Source organism: Camelus ferus, chromosome 15 (assembly GCF_009834535.1).
Source record: "Camelus ferus isolate YT-003-E chromosome 15, BCGSAC_Cfer_1.0, whole genome shotgun sequence".
Lineage (NCBI taxonomy): Eukaryota > Metazoa > Chordata > Mammalia > Artiodactyla > Camelidae > Camelus > Camelus ferus.
The window spans coordinates 27,229,528-27,250,163 of record NC_045710.1 but is presented as its reverse complement, the minus strand read 5'-3'; the positions used below and the strand labels follow the sequence as shown (position 1 = coordinate 27,250,163).

Here is a 20,636-nt window from a genome sequence, read left to right as displayed (position 1 = left end):
AGGAATACTCAGCTGTTGTTGGGTAGAGTGTTGTGCTGCCTTTATTTTCCCCATGGCTTATCTCACATAGATAGAGGAATAGATAGATGCAGTGATTTTCTTCAGTTTTAATGTTATACTTCACGGAATTGTAAACTCACAGATCTGCAGAGGGATCTCAATTCAGCCCTCTCACTTAACAACATGACAAAACTAAGGGCCAGACTGGGTGCTGTAGCTTGCCAGGGACAGTCAGTATTGTGGTGAAAAGACCTCCATTACCTATTTCTCAAATCGTCTAAATAACCTCTCACTGGCTGTTTTCTTTCACTGAAATACAGAAAATTGTTCATCCTTAGCCAAAACTGAATACTTGCCCTTTGCTGGGCTCTGTAAACATAATATTAACCTCCCAGATGTAATCCTTTTCCCATTGACCTTCCTAAAAAGGAAGGAATTTTATTTTCTACTTGAAATTGTTGTTGGCTATAAAGGTATTCAGATATACAAAAATTAGAGAGACACATCATAGGTGGTTTAGAATGATTCAGTGTGATACAGTGAGGGCCTCGGACTGACTTGCTCTGAGGAGCTACTGCAGGTGTCTCTAGTACATGTCTGCTGCCGTGGGAGAAGGCAGTGCAAAGTAAGTTCTCAGCTAGTTTTACTAATTTGTAGGGAAAAGGAGGACCTGTCGACATTCATTTTTAAAAACTAAAAAACATGAAGTATGGGTATAGAAATAGGGGAGACTCAGGTATAAAAGATGAATAAGAATCTGTGAAATAAAGATACCACAGAGGTAACAGAATCTTAGATTTTAGATGTAGCTTTTAAATGAGTGACTCTTTGATGACCTCTTGCCACTAGGAAGTAAAAGATCCAGTAGAGGTTATTTTGGGTGGGCAGATAGACTCACAAGGACAGGGAGGACTGTTCGCTTGTCACTTAATCACCGTAATTACTTTTAAAGCAGCCACCCACTGTGCACCCTGTTCCATATAAAACACTTCCTAAGGCACCTGGCTTCAGCAGTAGGAAACTGCCATTTGAAACCTCAGATAATATGTGTCCTTCACACCTGCTTTTCCTCATGTAGGTCTCTCCCTGGGATAAAAAAGAGGAAGCTAACCAGAAAAAGCTAGAATTTGCATTTGCAAACAGTGATTATCTGGCCCTCCTACGAGCATATAAGGTACTTATATAACCTAATAGCTGAGGTTGTTACCAGAGTTGGCACTAAAGACAGAGTAAGTTCATTTTGATTTTCTCCAAAATTTAGGGATGGCAGCTAAGTACGAAAGAAGGGATGCGTGCAAGTTATAATTACTGCAGACAAAACTTCTTGTCTGGAAGAGTTCTTCAGGTGAGTTGTGGAAATTTGTTTTCATTCATTTTCTATTGTAGTAGCATGCCGGAGGGGGTTGAAATTTTATCTTGCTTGTCCTGCCTTGACATTGAAAATGTTATTTTTGGAACATGCTTGGCTTTACCCGCTGTGTACAACAGACTCCTGAACTATGACATCAGGCCTTCTGTGTGGAACTTTCAACTGACTTGTTTTGCCTCTTTTCAGTGAATTTGCGTTTACTTATGTGGAGGCTAGGGGAATGTAGGCACTCTGAAGATTGCTGTTCACTGGAAGTCAGTTTTTTTAGTAATTAAACCAAGCATCCTTAACCTGGATCCATAAATCACAAAATTATATGTAAAGTCATATTTATACAGATGTGCATTATCCTGGAGAAAGGGATCAGAGCTTTCATTGGATTCTCAAAGTGGTCTATGACTGTCCCAAACTCCCTACCCTCTCCCCAAAACCAAAGAACGAATACTCAAATGGATTCTAATTCTTCTGCTGTCCATCAGAGGCTACATGTCAATAGTGAGTACACAAGGAAGAGAAAGGTTTCTTATCTTCTGTGTATTAATAGACAGAGCTCTGTCTTCTGTCATGACAATATTTTAGGCTTCCTTCCAGAGTGGCATGAAAAGCCCGAATAATGACAGGGCATATCTTTATAAAGCATCTATTTTATTCAGAGATTTGAGGCTGAGGGGAGGACTTTATTCTCATATTAGAACATATGCTGGAGTAGGACACAAAATTAATGTTCATGGTACTTACCACTGTCTGCCATCTGTTTATCTCTCCACCCACTAAGCTCCATCTGAGCAGAGATCTTACCTCTTTTGTTCAATACTGTATCTCCAGTGCTTAGAACAGTACTCAGCACATAGTTGATGCTCAGTAAAATTCACTCAATGGATGAATTTGGTCATTTGAAATGAAGTAAGAGACCTCAGAACCATCCCAGTATCTGCCTTCATTCTCCTCTGCCGTTAGGTGTACTGCAGTGAGACATCGTCAGGAGACAAAGTCTCTAGTATTATTCTAAGTACAACAAAAGCAGTGATTTTCAGTCCTGGCTACACAGTAGATTCACTTGAAGAAGCTTAAAAAAATTAAGTAAAAATGCCCAGGTTCCATCCCAGGCGAATTACATCTGGAGCTCTAGGGGTGGGGCCTGGGCATCTGTTCACTTGCCTTGTTGTTGGGTTCACCAAGTGATTCTAATGTGCAGCCAGGGTTGAGAACCACTGGTCTAAAGGGTATTTTTTATGTAAGATACAGTAATAAGTATTTCCTTGAGTCATTAAGATTTTTAAGCATAAAATGATATTTCTCTTGTTTTTTAACTATATTTATTCTTTTTCTTTAGGATATATGTAGATTTTGTTGTGATCTGTGAGGTCCATCAAACAGTTACGTATTTTCACTAAACTCCAGCTTAAATGATAGGATTAGTTTTATTAAGTATCAATTAAGAAATTAATTGATACTTAATAAAACCTTGTCATGAAATAGAGCTCTGATATGTTTAACTCCTAGTTACATTGTGCCATGTTATCCATGTGTACTTGAGACATTCCAAGAAAATACCCAGTGTCATCCAGAGACTGGTGGCAGTGCTTAGCTTAGTTCCTTGCAGTATCTTCTTCTCTGTTGTCTGATACACAGCCTGTATTTGAACAGAAGCTGGAAGAGAGGTTTGCGCTTTCTTTCTCACACTTGTGCTGAGCTACAGAAAGGGGTGTCTAAATCTAAACCACTTAATACTGTCCCTAGTCCTAGGAAATGACGCCAGGTAAGAGAAAGGGAAAGTGCTGCATCCATTGAGAGCGAACATGAAGCGCTCCAGGCTCAGGTAAGGGACTAACAGGACCTGAGCAGGAGGGAAGTAGGAAGAACTAGACAGTGTCACGTACCTTGGGTTGGAGTTCCAGACAAAGTCAACTACATTTTTGGCTGTCCTAAGAATGTCCGAGAAAATCAGACCTACCCAAAATCCAATGAATGTTTTTTTAAGGTAATCTAGAATTAAGTGATCTTTGGGTTTTTTCAGATTTGTGCATTTCTATGTAATTATTTTTACTCTGCTGGTTTGTATAAATGAAAACTGCCCTCTTGGAAATGAACAGACAAGATAATCTTCATTCCTGTTTGATGAACCCATATGCACCTCATTACTAGCCACTGAACTAACGTGTTTTTGTAGTCATTCTTTCTTTTGATACATTGATGCCCCTGCTTAAAGATTTTCTCCACTTCTTTCAGGAAATGGCCAGCCTCAAACGACAATTCACTGAACTGTTGTCAGATATAGGCTTTGTAAAGGAGGGGCTCCGAGCAAGGGAAATTGAGAAAAGGGCCCAAGGAGGAGGAGACGGTATCTTGGATGCCACAGGAGAAGAGGTACAGAATGTGTAGTTAGCTCTTACTTCTCCTTAATGATCACATGCATATTACCTCAGCATCACTGGTAGGCATTCTTCCCTTAAGCCCTCTACGCAGTGAGTGAGCGGCATTCTTGATTTTCCTCTTTCTACAAATAAATGTCAGCTAACGCTCATAAAAATAGAATTGTTTTACTGTTAAAAAACAAAAACAGAAGCAACAATTAAGTTTCACATTAGTTCTTGGTAAGTCGATCAGAGGTAGAATAGACTTTCCAATAATGTCTTAAATCAGACCAGCCTTTTTCCAACCAAGGATAGTTTTTATTTAACTAGAGGACGAACACTTCAAGGTGAACCTGATGCTGCTCTATTCTAAGTGTAGTTAGTACTTTCTGGAGATTGTGAACATCTCATGGACCAGAATCTTTCCAGTGATCCTTAGGAACACTGGCTTTGCAACTGCTTTGCAGAGATCTAGAAAGTTATTGTGGGCTTCTTGGAATGGGTCCTGTGTGAATGTGGTCCAGTAGATTTTTTTTTACTTAGAAAGGAATAATTTTTCTAGCAAAGTGTAGAAGTTAGATGCTTTTCTTTTAAGATAGAAAACAAAAGAAATATAATAGTAAATTCCAGGGCACAAATAGCCACATTACTTATAAGATTAATGCTGTATTTCCCTCATAGGCAAACTCAAATGCTGAGAACCCCAAGCTGATATCAGCAATGCTGTGTGCTGCTCTGTATCCAAATGTGGTGCAGGTAATGAAATACTTTTCCTGGGTCCTGGCACTTCTTGTTTGACTTGTAGCCAACGGCTGTAACTTAAGACATGCACATTGATCATCTTAAAGATATATACACACACACAACCTGTTAAACTTAGTACACATTTTCAATCCTTCAGTTCTCCAGTGTGTTTAGACACATCATTCAAGAACACATTTATTATATAAAATGAGGTGCCTCTGTAATCCTTCTGACGTATGACACTCCAGAAATTAAAGTGGACCAATGTCACTCTGTCAGCCAGTCTGTGCATAACTAACCCTCTGTGTTAGATAGAAACTTGATTCTACTGCAGTTTCCCTTATGCCCTCTACTCCAGATGAGAAATAAATAAGAACAAAATCCAACAAGTCAGCGTTTTACCATGGGACCACCTGTGACTCCCCCCTCTTCTGGAAACCCTACCTGAATGTGCTGTTAGACTTCTACCTGAGTTTTATCCAGTCCTTGTCAAACTTAGAATTTGAGTTTGTCAGAGTACTGAATCACTTAATTTTCTGTTAAGTGCTCAGTTGACATCTGATTCATTTATGGCTTATTTTTCCTTAGTACTTGTATGCTTTTTAAACCATTTGAAATTTACTTTAAAAAACTATTTGGAGCAAAAGTATGGAGACAAAAAATTAGGGGGTGGGGGGATGAATAAGCAGAACACATAAGATTTTTAGGGCAGTAAAAATACTCTGCATGACACCATAATAATGGATACATGCCACGCACTTGCCCAAACCCATAGACTATACAACAACACAAGTGAACCTGAGTGTCAGGTATGGACTTGGGTAGCTGTGGTGTGACAGGTCTTAAAAAATTATAATACTGGTGCTGCCATAAGTCCCCCAAAATAATACTGTCACTGTTGGTAAGAATATAACTTGATCTACCCTTTCTAGGTAGCAGTTTCACTTCTAAGGATTTATTACTCGGAAATAATGCATATATACATAAAGATACAGCTAGGAGAATGTTTGCAAGTATAAACAGCACTTGAATGAACAATCTAAAATTCCAATAATAGGGAATTTATTGGTTAAATTTATATATCATTACAATGAAGTACTATATAGCCATTGAGAATTGTGGTTTTAGGAAAAAATTTAGCATGGAAAAATGTTAAATACTAAGTTTAAAAAGATTATAGAAAATGATCCTATATTAATTTTAATATATATTTATATTGTGTTTGAGTTTCTCCATTTCTATATATAAATATAAGTCTAACAGAAAACTAAAATACTTATCAGACATTAATGTTGGTTATTTCTTAATCATGTGATTACAAGAGATCTGTATTTTTTCCCTTTTTTTCCATCAAAGTATAGTTGATTTACAAGACTGTGTTACTTTCAGGTGTATAGCAAAGTGGATCAGTTATATTTTTTCAGAATATAGTTTATTACAGTTATGTTTTTTCAGATTTTCCATTGTAGGTTATTACAAGATACTGACTATTGTTCCCTGTGTTATACAATACCAAAAAGTTATTTTCTACAGTAAACATGTAGATGTGTGTGTGCGCATAAACTTCATTTATTAAAAATGAAACAGTGTTAATTCATATAATTTTTTCCATTATTTTGAAAGAAATTCATTTGGAAATACTGGACTGGGATTTTCAGCAGATTCCAGTGTTGCCAGCTGGATTTCTTCACCTGATAATCAGTGTAGACCTGAAATATTCCACATGGTTTCTCCCCCACATGGCTAGTGTGTGGTACAGTCACCCAGAGCTACTCACCTACGCCCACAGTTCTTCCTGGATAAAAAAAGAAAAAAAAATTCCACTTAACTGCTTTCAAAAGGAAACTAGGTGAGAAAGGGAAGAAACAGGAAAGGCATTCAAATAAGACTGGTTTTGTGTCAAGGGATATCCTACAACGGAGATACGTACACACATCTGTTTTTACAAATACCTGTTGTTTAGGTGAAAAGCCCAGAAGGGAAGTTTCAAAAGACCAGTACTGGAGCTGTCAGAATGCAACCAAAATCAGATGAGCTGAAGTTTGTCACCAAGAACGATGGATATGTACACATTCACCCTTCATCAGTGAACTACCAGGTCAGGACAGCTGGGTACACTTACATCAGGTTCCACACTCAGAGATTCAGCCGACAACGGATCGTGAAGTACTGTAGTATTTACTGTTGAAAAAAAAATCCCAGTATAAGTGCAGTTCAAATCCATGTTGTTCACGGGTCAACTGTATTTAGGTCCTGGGGTGAGAAACAGCCCCTTCAGTTCAGCCAAACCCTGTTCTATCACTCGCTGACCCAGGCGGCACCACTGACTCGGGGAAGGCTGAATAAGCACAGACTTACTAGAAACTGAACTACTAAGTCTGCTCTCAGATACAAAATTGTTTCTTTGCAGTGGCGATTTAAGAGGCCCCAATGTAGCCATCGTTGCGTCTGCACTCTAAAAGGTGGTGCCTGTACATGCTGATCTGCTCTCGCTCTTCCTTCAGCCCATTGCTGGGAGGCTTCTGCCCCCACACCTCCATTAAACTCATCAAAAGTCATAAATAACCTGTTTGTCAAATCTAGGGAACGATTCCTGGGTTCTCATCATTCTTGACGCATGTAGTATTTGACATTGCCGGCTTCCCTACCTCTCTACGCTCTTTGACGGTTTTTTGCTTCCAAAAATGGCTTTCTTCTCTCTGATCATCCCCCTCTGTCTCCTGTACTAGAGTCTCTTCCCATGCTCTAAGGTAGTGGTTCTGTCCGTGTCCTTGTCCACATCCTTATCTTCTCACTGTCATGTACAGTCTTCCTGAGCCACCAGAGCACAGTGTGTTCTAACTGCCACCTCCATGCTGACAGACCCCACATCTCTCTCTCTGGTCCTGGGCTCTGAGCTCTCTTGCTAGAAATCACCTGGATACCCTCTGGAGTCACCTCAAACTCAAAAGCTGGAAAAGCAAACTTACTGTCTCCTAATTCACTCTTTGTGTGTTCTCTGTCTTGGTGAAATGGCACCATCCAGATTGGAACCCTGGAGCCACACAGAGCCTGCTGCTTCTCTCCTGACACCAGTTTAGTTGGTCACCAGGTCCCAGCAGTTCCCCCTTTTTCCACGTCTCTCAGACGTGCCTACTCCCCTTGTCCCCACTGCTGTTTCCTCAGTTCAAACCCCAAACATCTGTCTCTCACCTGAAGTACTAATCTTACTTCTGGTGCTTTCTTTCTCCAACCTTTTACACTACTGCCAGAATCATCTCTACAAAACATACATTTGATCACATCACGCCCTTGCTTAAAACTCTTCGAATGTGGCAGCTACTGCAGACTCTCACGTGACCCTTCACGTCTAGCCCCTTCTTAGACCACATCTCCCCCCAACCTCCTCCTTCTGTCATTCTTTATGCTCCAGCAGTACCAGACAACCAACCGTGCCCTCAGATGCCGTGACACAGGACACACTGTCCCCTAGGCCTGGAATGGCGTGCTCATTCCCCAGCAGGCACCTACTTATCCTTCAGGCTTCCATTAACCACTACTTCCCCAGTGACCCTCTCTGTCTGAGTTGCTCCCACTTCTGTTCCCACCGTACAATGTGCATTTGTCCACTGTTGCACTTACCACATTATTTTACAGTTTATGGTATGTCTCATTCTTGGAGTTGTGAAATTCCTGAGGACAGAAGTTGAATTTTATTCATTTCTACATTCTTGATGTCTACCATGGAGCCTAGGTGTCATAGCTGAAAGCAGATGCTCAGTAAAGCTTTGGGGAGAGATGAAGGAGAAAAAGAGGAAAGGATGGAGGAAGAGAGTTAGAAGTGTTAGGGCTGGTCAACCCCTGGAACTATTGACTAAAGTGTCAGCAAAGCGTGAAAAAAATCTCCTTAAGCTCAGAAGAGTTTGAGGACCAGGAGGTCACCTGCCCACTCAGCTGCATGCGCTCTTAGGAACCAGGGGCCTGAGTTAACCTCCACACCTCCTCTCCCTTGTTTCCATGACATTTCTGCAATGAGTCCAAATCCTTCCTGCCTCCATCAGTCTGCTAGCACCTCCTCTGTGCCAGGTGTCGCTGAAGGCCAGGAAGAGAGCGGAGCTTGGGGAGACGAGCTCTTTGCCCTCAGGGAGCTTACTTTCTAGTGGGGAAGTCAGGCAAGAGACAAGTCATGTCAGGTTAATGACAGATTTTATGAAGAAAATAAGACAGTAAGGTTGAGTATGACAGGAGAGGGGCTTTTTTTTTTAAACTTATTTAACTATAGTTGACTTACAGTATCGTGTTAAGTTTCAGGTGTACAGCTACAGATTCTTTTCCATTATAGGTCATCACAAGATATTGACTGTATTTCCCTGTGCTATACAGTAAATCCTTGTTTATCTGTTTTATAACAGTGGTGTAGATCTGTTAATCCTAATGGAAACTCTTAATTGATCCCTCCCCCTTCCCAAGAGGGGCTGTTTTCCATAGAGTGGTCAGGGAAGACCTCTGAGAAAACAACAGATCCTAGATGAGATGAAAGGCAAGCCATGCAGATGTCGAAAGAGAACATCCCAAGCAGAGGAGATGAGCGCGAAGTCTAAGGGATGGGCACGTTGAGTATGCTCCGGGAAACGCAGGAAGGCGGCCAGTACACACAGAGGGGGAGGGTTGGGGGTGCAAGTGGTAGGTGAGTTGGGACCAGCAGGCAGGGGAAGGTTGCATAGGACCTTGTAATCCATGGTCAGGATTTGAGATCTTACCCTTGGGAAATCTCTAGAGGGTTTGGAGCCCTAACTGGACTTGTTTTTAAAAGGTCACTGTGGCCACTGTGTAGAGAAGAGACCGAAGATGCGAAAGGGCAAGTACGTAGGCAGCCGTTGCAGTGACCTCTGCGAGGTGAAGTGGTTTGTACAAGGCGGTAGCTGTAGAGGTGGTAAGAATGTCAGTTCATCGTGCCTTTTGAAAGCAGAAGCCTTAGTGATGAGAGAGGTGGAGTGAGGGAAAGAACAGTCAAGGATGGTTCGTAAGTTCAGGGCTTGAGCAACTGGGTAAGTGGGAGTGTCATTTACTGAGACAGTGAACGCTGCAAGGAGGGGAATGTCAAGAATTTTGAGAGGCTTGTTATATGTCCAGATGGAGACCGAGTGGGCAGTTGCATATATGAGTCTTGAGCTCAGGGGAAAGGTACAGGCTGAAGATAATCTGGGGAGTCACTGGACAGGTGATAGTTAAATCCTTGGGACTGGTAGAGTTCCCCTTATGTTGTCAGTGACATCACTGCCCTATGTTCCAGGTCAGGCACTTTGACAGCCCCTACCTGGTGTACCACGAGAAGATCAAAACGAGTCGGGTGTTCATCCGAGACTGCAGCATGGTGTCTGTGTACCCACTGGTCTTGTTTGGAGGAGGCCAAGTGCATGTGCAGCTTCAAAGGGGAGAGTTCGTTGTCTCCTTGGATGATGGTTGGATCCGTTTTGCAGCTGCTTCTCATCAGGTAGGAGATAACGAAGTCTGTCCTGTGAGGTTCAGGAAAGGTTTAAGGCAGAAGCTGTCAGTGAGGTGTTGGAGCTTACTAACTGTTATACAAATATATGTTCAAAGAAAAATCAAAATAGAGATGAGCAAAAATAGATCATCCTGATTCCACAACTACCATTTAAAAAATTAAAGATAATGGTTCTGAATTTTTTTTTTACTCTCAGGTCTCAATTATTCACTGTATGGAATCTTGAGAAAACATTTAAGGGGGGTGTATATTTTTAAGAACTAAAAACTCATTTTAACATTTACAGCTGTCAGAAATCTATTGCAAGAAGCAGAAATACCATCTCAGAACATTAACGGGAATTTATTGGTGTATGTAACTAAAGTCTGAGAGCAGCACAGTCCAATAGAATTATGTGTGCCACATATGTAATTTTTTTTATGTTTTGTGTTAGGGGGAGGTAATTAGGTTTGTTTTTAATTTTTTTGGGGGGAGAGGAGATTAATTAGGTTTGTTTATTTTTAACAGAGTTGGGGGTTGAACCCAGGACCTCATTCATGCTAAGCACCCACTCTACTGAGCTATACCCTCGCCCCCACATATGTAATTTTCTTTTTTTTTTTGATGGGGGGAGGTAATTATGTTTGTTTATTTTTACAGGAGGTACTGGGGATTGAACCCAGGACCTTGTGTATGCTAAGCCTGCTTAGCTGAGCTTATACCCTCCCTCCTCCACATATGTAATTTTAATTGTTCTAGTAGCCTCATTTAAAAAAATTAATTGGTCAAATTAATTTTAATATATTTAGCCTAAAACATCTAAAAAGGTTTAATTTTTTAATAGATTACATGTTGAGAGTTTTTTTTGCATTTTTTTTTACACTAAGTCTTCAAAATCTGGTGTGTATTTTATACTCAGAGTACATCTCAGTTTGGACCAGCCACATTTCATGAGGTCATGAGATCAGCCACCTGGGACTAGTGGCTGCCATATTGGAAAGTATAGGTCAGGAGGGCCAGGGGGGTTGGTTTGATTCAGCCGCTTAACAGTGAAAGGCTGGCTGGCTGACCTTGTGGTAGCAGGACGGCTGTAGTAGCTCCTGGCCTCTCATCCGAGCAGCATACTGTCCAAAAAGGGAGACAATGCTTCTTTCCTAAAAGCTCCAGCAAACCTGCTCTTCTTAACCAGTTCCTGTGGCTGAAGGAATGTCATAGGCTCTGAGGCCTGGATCACCTGAATCTGGCACATGGCATGAGCTTGTTTGATTTAGATCAGAGTCCACACTGCAGGGTTGTCAAACAGTGCAGGAGGAACCAAACAGACATTGGCAAGACATCCACGTGCCACTCCATCAGCATAAGCAAAATGCCATAAAAAACTGTGGAGCTATCTCCCAGCCCCACCCCACCCACAAAAGCATAAAAATTCCAAAGTTTAAGAGATTTGTTTAATATCCACCATTTTTAATTCTCTATTTTCCTGCTTCTCCTCTCAGAGCAAATTATACAAGTTCACCAAGCTTTAATACGGAGAACACTATATAAAAGCTGTATTTCCGGATTTAATCTTGTCTTTAAATGAGATGTGATACAGCAGCCTTTTTATAATGGACCCCATTTAGTATATTACAGAGCTGACAGTAAATGTTATAACTGCATCAAAAAATTTTAGAAGCACTTTTAGAAAAAGTTTTGCTTTCCCAATGGAATTAAAATAGCAGAAATCTAGAATAATGATAATCGTAACTAGAGAATTTCCTTTAATAATCTTTCCTCCCTTGTTGGTCCAAGCACTGCTTACATTGCAACTTTCATTTTAGGTGGCTGAATTAGTAAAGGAACTTCGCTGTGAACTTGACCAGCTCCTCCAGGATAAGATAAAAAACCCAAGCATAGATCTGTGTACCTGTCCCCGCGGGTCTCGGATCATCAGCACGATTGTGAAACTTGTCACCACGCAATAGAGACCAGTCTTGGGAGAGTGCCTGCTCCTCACCTGGGAAGTAACAGCAGCACCTCTACCTCGAACCACAGCTCAGCTCGGTGCTGGGGCTGGCGCTGGGGAGGGATCCCAGCGTGCGCTGCGAGTCAGCCGAGGCGACGCACACCTGTAGGGGAATGTTCCAGACTAAGTATTCCTAACAAAGCAGAAGGAACTCCCAGCACAATCTGGAGTGTCAATGTGAGACAGTCCGAAAACCAACTTGCCTGTCTTTTTCTGGGACCGTCCTGGAATGAAGTTCACAACACAAAAGTGAATATTTAATACAATTCTGTTTTCATCTATCTATGTATTATTTTTCTCCTGCTTTTTACTGGGGTGAGATGTGAGGCATGAGGAAAAATACGAATTGTTTTTTCTGTCATAAAGGCTTAACTAAGAAGTCAACAGAGAAGGGAAAAAATCATGTGAGCAAGAAAAATTGAAATTTCATTTTCGGCTGTAGGCTATTACATAAACTTCATTTGTGAGGGATTTTTATTTTTACTCATTAAAGGTCAGCTTAAAAAAAACAAACAATGAGCTCTTATTTGTTGTTAAAATGTGAGCTGGTTTTACCCATTACACGCTTAACTCTTAAAAGCAGAAGCCTGGGTATTTCCATTCTTTTAGGTTTTCCATTTAGGAATCTTACTCTGTCTTATGAACTCACCTGAGTCTAATGGCCACATGTCACGTTACACAAAAGGGAATTTTAATGGTATTCTCAGAACAGAGTTGGCATGGTTGAGGTAGAAAAGGTTGCCATGCTAGTGTCAGGTTTACAGCCATAAAAATACCTTCCATGAGACTGCTTATTTTCAGCCACCACTTAGGTTAATGAGGCACTACTGGCATTTTGAAAAAAAAAATATTAATGCATTTACACTTTCCCTGGACATTTATCAGCGTGGCCAAGAAGAATCCCAAAGAGCTGAGTAGAAAAAAAGTCTCTTATTCATTTGGCTGTCAGAGTCACTTCCGGTTTCACACTATAGGTTGAATTCACACTAATTCAACAAAACCACCTCAGTGGAAGATGTTTATTTTATGTTTTCAGGAAAGCTCCGAGGCAGTCTAAGATGGTCCAAGATGGTCGTTATCAAGTGTGTTGAAGCTTTAGTGCACTTGAAGATCTTAGGCTCTAAGCAGTATTTTTAAAGGCATTAATTCATGTCATCCCCTTAAATAAAAACATACGCATAGCACCCACAGTCTCCCAGTGCTGACTTGCCACTGAAACAAGGCTCACGTTACAGACCAGATGAGGCTGGGACATCTAGGAGACGTGGAGAAAACGGCGCTAACTCACTGAAAAATTTTTTTAAAACCAGCTTTGACTCCTGGTGCTCCAGCGGAGCCCGTGCTGCCTGCCCCAGCTAGAGGCATCTGCCCACGTGGGCCCGCAGCCCCAGACGCACGTTCCCAGCAGCGCGCACAGCTGCGGGGTGGTGAATAACGACACTTGCCAGTCGGAGTGCTGAGTAACTGTCCCTCAGGGAAGCCGTGCTTGGGCTGGTTCCTTGCAGCCACGTACAAACGCGCACGTCCAGTCATTCTGTTGATGTCCCAGAGTGTGAAAAAGGGTGGGAAGCCTCGACTGAAGGCATTCAGGAGAAAATCCTCACCACCACCCCCCCACAAAAAACTAAACTTTTTAGGCTCATTAAAATTATGAAATAAGAAATGAAACAGGATTACCCGTTTGTAATTAAAGTTAAAATAGTGTCATAATTCAAGGTGAGAGTGGGTTTCTCAGCCCCAACAAGCTGGTCAGGACTTACTGTTAATTTTATGGAGAACTCTCTACTTTCTTAAGTATGTTTTACTCTTACTGGAATCTAGTTAGGGAACCATATTAATGAAGTACTTGCTACAAAATTAAATACAATACAAAACAGTACAGACTCATTGGGACGTTCTCAGGAAATGAGAATAGCTCAACATTTCTTACAGAGGTGGTCAGGTTGATAAAATACTAGCTTCGTCTTCTTCCTGCTTGCGTTCCATATCTGATTATGACACCTCGATCTCCCTGTCAAGGACTGGACTTTGGTCTTTATCCTCCCATTCTATTATCTGAGCAGTTTAAGTAACAGAACAAAGCGTGCAGCCTGGGAATCTGTAGGCATATGGGATGTGCTTTTTTTTTTTCCTTCCTAAGCAATGGTTTTGAGTATGTCCCTAAGAGGTTATCATAAGATCTTGTGAAAGTCCTTTGGAAAATTAAAATACAGTAAATGTAAGTAAATTAGGACTGAGGGTCTGGTTTTCAGATGCAGCCCAGACTGGCTCTGTAGGGTCAGCCACTCTGTGTTGTGCTCTCTCAACTGCTGGGCTGAGAGTTGGTGAGCTCAGGCTCTGTACCCAGAGGGAGCCTTAAGGGTGTCACCCATTTGCCACATAATAGTGGATTCCTGGGGTCAGCAGAGGACGCTCACACCACACTATGCTTCAACAGGCCTAAGCAGAGGCTGCCTCTTTCCTGTAAATTACACTAGAATTACGAACGATTCCTAGGGTTTATTTTCCTCCAGATGCAGGTAGAAAGTCTGCTTATAATAAATACACTGTGAGCTCTTTTCAGAAATTAAAGCTTGATATGAATCCGTGTCAATCAATATTTGAGTGCTCATAGTACAGAGGGCCTCAGGTAGAAACAGACAGTGCAATTAACTATCACAGCAATAGTTTCAGATCGTTCCAGAGTCTAAAACTGCACTGACCTTGTGAACAGTTAACCACAGTGAGTCATTAGCACGGACAGACTTTTCTTGCCATTGCTAAGTTATCACCCCCAAATGGCATAGTGAAGAGACTAGTCTTAAATAGGATCTGTAGCCAATCACTAATCCTTAAGGTGCTTTTAAAATCTTAGGTGTTTTCATCATTTGTTTTATCGAAGAGCAGAAAAAGGTTTTTGGAAAATATGAACCATCAGGAAGGAGTGGAATCAATGTTTTCTAAAGATACAGGACAGCAACCCAAACATGAAGTTTTTCCCACAGACAGTCCATCCTCTGCCCCATCTTTGCCCGATTTGGGCCAGCCCCAGGTCTCCGCCCGAGGCAGTGCAAACCCAGCTGCTTGCATAAACAAGCCAGAACACAGTGCCCAAGAGAGAGCTATGAGGATGGCTTGAATCAATTGACTAGAGGTCTTTTCACCTCCATTTCAACTTTTTAGTGAAGAAACAAATGCCACAGAACCAGTGCGAGAGGTTTGTTTGGAAAAGCAACTACCCAGGGGTGGCCTTGGAAATTCAGCCCAAACTCATAACTACCTACAGTAAGAATCAGTGTTTAGAATGATGACCCTTACATACGACAAATATTGCTAAAAATGGCATAATAATGTAAAATAATTATATTAAAACATTTTCAACAGAAGCATTTTAAACACTGAGGTTCTTAAAAATCATTCCTTATGCAGAAAATGCAGTTACTGCTATCTCCTCCAACCTTTTACTGAAAATGGCCTGGAAGGAGTTAATTTTCCTTCCACGCTGAATGATCTTTATAAAGAAGAGATTATCCATGGCTGTTTTTTCCTACAACAATTAAAGACAGGATGACTTAGCCAGAAAGACCCATTTACTTCTTGAGAGTCTCCATTTAATAAATTTTGTCTCATTCCAACCTTGGTTTCCAAATGTGTTATAACAATAGTGTCTGTTAACCTTTCAAGTAAAACTTTGTCCATAGAGGTTGATTAACTCTAACAAATACAAGACCTTACATACAAAAACTAAAGACATTTTCTCACAGGAGAAAATGTAGTTATTGTTGGTTTTAAACCAGTGGTTCTCAACTGGGGGCAATTTTGCCCACCAGGAGACATTTGGCAGTATTTGGAGATGTCACGGGAGTCGGGGAGGGTTAGAGGCCAGGAGTGCTGCTAACCATCCTACAATGCACAGGACGGTCCAGGAAAAAAATGATCATTCAGTCCACAATGTCCATAGTGCCAAGGTAGAGAGAAGCTACCTGTCTAAACAAATGATAGGTGACCACTTATAAAGTCTAACTACTAGTCAGATATAAATTAGACCCATAGTTGAGTTTAAAAATCTAAGTACATGTGGGCTAACAAAAGCAAAACCTCTGCCAAATCAACTCTAATAAACATGTACTGTGTGAGTAAGAGCTTAGGAGTACATTGTTATGAACAGAGTATTTGAGAATTTGAGGAAAATATGGGCAAATGGGAAAAGCCATGCACAGATGGGTAGGGATAGCTTTACTTTAAAAACATGTTCTACTGTCATTTTTTTTATCACTTATTTTGAAAAAGCAAGTCAAAACATGCTCTTTGAAAATATGACTGGTATATGGCGTTAATACCGCTAACACTTCCCACTGCAAAACTCAAGTTCTCACACTTGGGCCCACGTTAAGATGTTTAAAACACACACACACATCCTTGCTTTATCTTTGTGCTATTTGAACAGAGTCCAACTTAGTAGAGTTTGGCCAATAAGCTAAAACACAAACAGGGTTAATACAAAGGGGATGGGCGTATACAGCACTACAGGTGTACAACTGTAAAATGTTTAAATCTAACATGAAGTCTAATTAGGAACTATAATTTCTATGCTCAGTATCCCTTCTCCCATAGTTTGAACTGGAAAAAAAAATGTTTGTCTTAGGACTTGACTATTAGATTACCAGACTGAATGTCAAAAATGTGTTATGTTCTTCAGAAGACAGATGTCTTTACAAATCCAAGGCTGTACTATACCATGGGCACTAAGGGACTAGCCCCTATGATTCCACGAATCCACTAATTATAGACCCAGCACAAAACAATCCATAATTATAGACATTTCCATTAATGCTGCTCTTCTGCTTGAAATTCACCTGTGTACTTTCCTATTAAAACTCCAGCTGTCCCCATTATTTCTAGTCCATAAATCTTTATACTATCCTTTTCTATGGTAAGCATGGCTAAGATTGGATTAATTGAAGCATGCAATCTGATTAGTTAACAAGAAGGCCGATTGTCCACTTTAAAACTAATGTGTGCTACGTAGCTAGTTTGAGACCCATATTGGGGTTACAGAAATTCCTCCCACATTCACGCTCATTAATTTCAATATAATCAACTTGTTATTTTAATCGGGTACTGTGTGCCAGTCACCTTAGGAACTCAAGATACAAAGATAAACAGGGACACAGGAGAAACAAGGCAAGAGAGAAATAAAGTTTACTGGAATAAATTCAGTCAGGAACAGAATTTACCCCCTGCAAAGCCTCTGAAGGTTCTAAGGAGACTGGATGCCTAATGTTGAAATTAAAAGAAAGGATACTAATGGCTTCTACTAAGCCTCTTAATGGGAATTCTGCTTTTCATGACTCTCATTTGTTCAGCAATTAGGTGTGCCTCTTTAAACCTTGTGAGCAACTTCTGCATATAACCAAAGCTGTAGGGAATATATTTATGGCCTAATCTCTCTTCAGAATGTATTTGGGTAATGTGAAGCAAAGTGAGAGGAACTCAAAAGTGTGTGTGTGATAAATTAGTTCAACAAGACCATGGGATACAAGATCAATATGCAAAACTTACTTCTATATACGAACGACCAATAATTCAGGAATGAAATTAAAAAACAATTCCATTCAGAATAGCATTAAAAAATTAAATAGCATTAAAAATACTTAGGAATAAATTAAGCAAAAGCAGTATAAAACCTGTACATTGATGACCGTAAAACACTGTTGTAAGAAAATTAAAGATCTAAGTAAACTAAGAGACATTCCAAGTTCATGGAATGGAAAACTCAGTATTACTAAGATAACAACTCTCCTCAAACTGATCTATAGATTCAACCCAGTCCTTATCAAATCCTCATGGGTGGCTTTTTTTCCCCAGAAATTGACAACCTCATTCAAAATTTGTATGGCAATGCAAAGGAGCCAGAAGAGTCAAACAATCTTTAAAATGAACAAAATTTGAGGACTTATAGATATCAAATCTTATTGTAATGCTATAATAGTTAATACAGTGTGTTACTAACATAAGGACTCACAAATGGATCAATGGAACACAACTGTTAAGCCCAGACATAAACCTTTACAATTTATCATCAACTGATTTCCAACAAAAGTGCCCAGGCAATTCAATGGAGAAAGAAATCTTTCAACAAATGGTAATGGAATAATTGGATCTCCACATGTAAAAACATTAACTTAGACCTTTACCTCAGAGCAGACACAAAAATTATCAAAATAGAGCATAAATCGAAGTTTAAGAGCAAATGAAAACACTTAAAAAAAAAAGAGATAATCTTTGTGACTGTGGGTTAGACAAAGAATTCTTGGCTATGACACCAAAAACATGATCCATAAAAGAAAATTGATAAATCGTACTTAATTTTAAAAATTTCTTCACTTCAAAAATATCATTAAGAACATTCAAGACAAGCCACAGATGGGGAGAAAATATTTACAAATCATTTATCTGATAAAGCACCTGTATATAGAATATATGAAGAACACTTACAACTCAATTAGATAACTCAGGTTTTCAAATGGGCAAAAATTTGAGTAAACATTTCACTGAAGATACACAAATGGCTTAACAAGCACACAAGCAACACGCAACATCATTAGTCATTAGCGAAATGCAAATTAAAACCAACATCATATGCCTCCCGATATGACGTACTGAGAACACACTATCATTTCCAGGGTATTCCTACCCCAAAAATGCACACTGAATTGAATCATAGGGAAACAAACAAACCCAAATTGAGGGGCATTCCACAAGAAAACTGGCCTGTATTCAAAAATGTCAATGTCATGAAAGTCAAAGACTGAGGAACTACTCCAGAGTGAAGGGAACTAAAAGGATATGACAACCGAATGCAACACGTGATCCAAATTAAAGTCTTTTTTGGCACAGCGGACATTGAGACAGTGGGTGAAATCTGGATGATGTCTGTATTAAACCACAGTAGTATATCAATGTTAGTTTCCTGATTTTGATAACTGTATTTTGGTTATTTAAGAAAATGTCCTCATATTTCCATTGTGTCCATGATTTATTCTCAAACAGTTCAGGGAGAAAAATGAACACACATACACATGCACAGAAAATACAAGTGTGGTAAATGTTAACACTTGCTGGATAAAGGATATATGGCAATTCTTTGTCCTGTTTATGCAAATTTTCTGTAAATCTGAAATTATGTCAAAGTTAGAAGAAATGCATGTATCACTAGTTGCTTACTTACATAAATCCACATGAGTAAAATTTAGAAACATAAACAGATATGACATGATGGGAATATGGAGAAAATAACTTCTTTAAAAAATGAAGATTTTTTTAAATGAAGATATGAATCAAACAGTTCCCATACTGGGAATAAAGACACATGGGGAAATGCTAATAAATACAAATTAAATCAAATTTTAAAACACCATTTTATATTCAGTCATAAAATTTAAACAAAACAGTAATACTCTAAGGGTGTGATGAAATTAGCATACATTTATTACTCTTGTCAATGTAAAGCAGCACAAACTACTTAAAAAGGGAAAAACCAACATGTGTTCATACTCTTTGACATAGTACTTTCATTTCTATACACTTTAGTTTAATAGTAGCAATAAAGACATATTCATGAAGATATTCTTTGCACTGTTATCTATGATAGCATTAATAAAGAAGGCAGGAAAAACTGTTGGAGGTGATGGTTATGTTTAGGCATAGATTGTAGTGATGGTTTCATGAGTGTATACTTATCTCCAAACTCATCATGTTATATACACTAAGTATGTAGTTTTTTGTATGTTATTCATATCTCAGTAAAGTGGTTTAAGAAAAATCATATTTGTCAGTAGAAACAATTAATTATGTGTAATTATAGACCTTCACTGCTCTGATTTCTCCCAAAATTATAGTAATCCTTAGCCTCGACCCTAACATTCTAGAAATCTATTTCAAGCAGCATCATGAAAATTCCACCAGTTCTCAAATAAAACAATTGTCAAGGTTTTACATGCTCTTCAACAAGTGGTGTTTGGAAAACTGAACAGCAGCATATAAATCAATGAAGTTAGAACACTCCCTCATACCATACACAAAATAAACTCAAAATGGCTTAAAGACTCAAAATGCTTAAAGACTTAAATATAAGACAAGACATGATAAACCTCCTAGAAGAAAACATTGGCAAACATTCTCTGACATAAATCTTAGCAATGTTCTCCTAGGGCAATAGAAATAAAAGCAAAAATTAACAAATGAGACCTAATTAAACTTATAAGCTTTTGCACAGCAAAGGGAACCATAAGTAAAACAAAATGACAACCTACGGAATGGGAGAAAATATTTGCAAGTGATGCAACTGACAAAGGTTTAATTTCCAGAATATATAAACAGCTCGTACAACTGAATAACAAAAAAAACAAACAACCCAATCCAAAAATGGGCAGAAGACTGAACAAGCAATTCTCCAATGAAGACATTCGAATGGCCAATAGGCACATGAAAAAATGCTCAATATCTCTAATTATCAGAGGAAATGCACATCAAAACTACAATGAGGTATCACCTCACACCAGTCAGAATGGCTATCATTAAAAAGTCCATGAACAATAAATGCTGAAGAGGGAGTGGAGAAAAGGGAACCCTCCTACATTGCTAATGGGAATGTAGTTTGGTGCAGCCATTATGGAAAACAGTATGGAGTTTCTCAAAGGACTAAAAATAGATTTACCA

The 20,636-nt window shown here is 39.5% G+C and overlaps 1 protein-coding gene and 1 long non-coding RNA gene across 10 annotated transcripts in view; one reads left to right on the top strand and one right to left on the bottom strand.

Moving 5' to 3' along the window:
• The window catches only part of DHX57 (DExH-box helicase 57), a 74,262-nt gene extending 61,810 nt beyond the window's left edge, over positions 1 to 12,452 (top strand). For 3 of the 5 annotated variants that reach the window (XM_032497368.1, XM_006181050.3, XM_032497369.1), the window contains 7 exons: positions 1,079 to 1,174; positions 1,262 to 1,345; positions 3,599 to 3,736; positions 4,405 to 4,479; positions 6,431 to 6,565; positions 9,740 to 9,940; positions 11,752 to 12,452. In XM_032497368.1, coding sequence (XP_032353259.1) covers positions 1,079 to 1,174; positions 1,262 to 1,345; positions 3,599 to 3,736; positions 4,405 to 4,479; positions 6,431 to 6,565; positions 9,740 to 9,940; positions 11,752 to 11,895 — 873 coding nt within the window. In that variant the 3' untranslated portion in view covers positions 11,896 to 12,452. The other 2 variants (XR_001365484.2, XM_032497370.1) reach the window with 2 other exon arrangements.
• Positions 5,975 to 12,039, bottom strand: LOC106729148. 5 transcript variants are annotated; one of them, XR_004326246.1, is made up of 6 exons: positions 11,928 to 12,039; positions 9,764 to 9,962; positions 8,089 to 8,232; positions 6,590 to 6,648; positions 6,420 to 6,473; positions 5,975 to 6,262 (listed from the first exon to the last, which is right to left on the bottom strand). It is a non-coding gene; the product is annotated as an uncharacterized LOC106729148 (long non-coding RNA). The 5 variants fall into 5 exon arrangements; XR_004326245.1 differs by having other exon boundaries at positions 5,975 to 6,473; XR_004326244.1 differs by lacking the exon at positions 8,089 to 8,232.
• Positions 12,453 to 20,636: the final 8,184 nt, after the last annotated feature.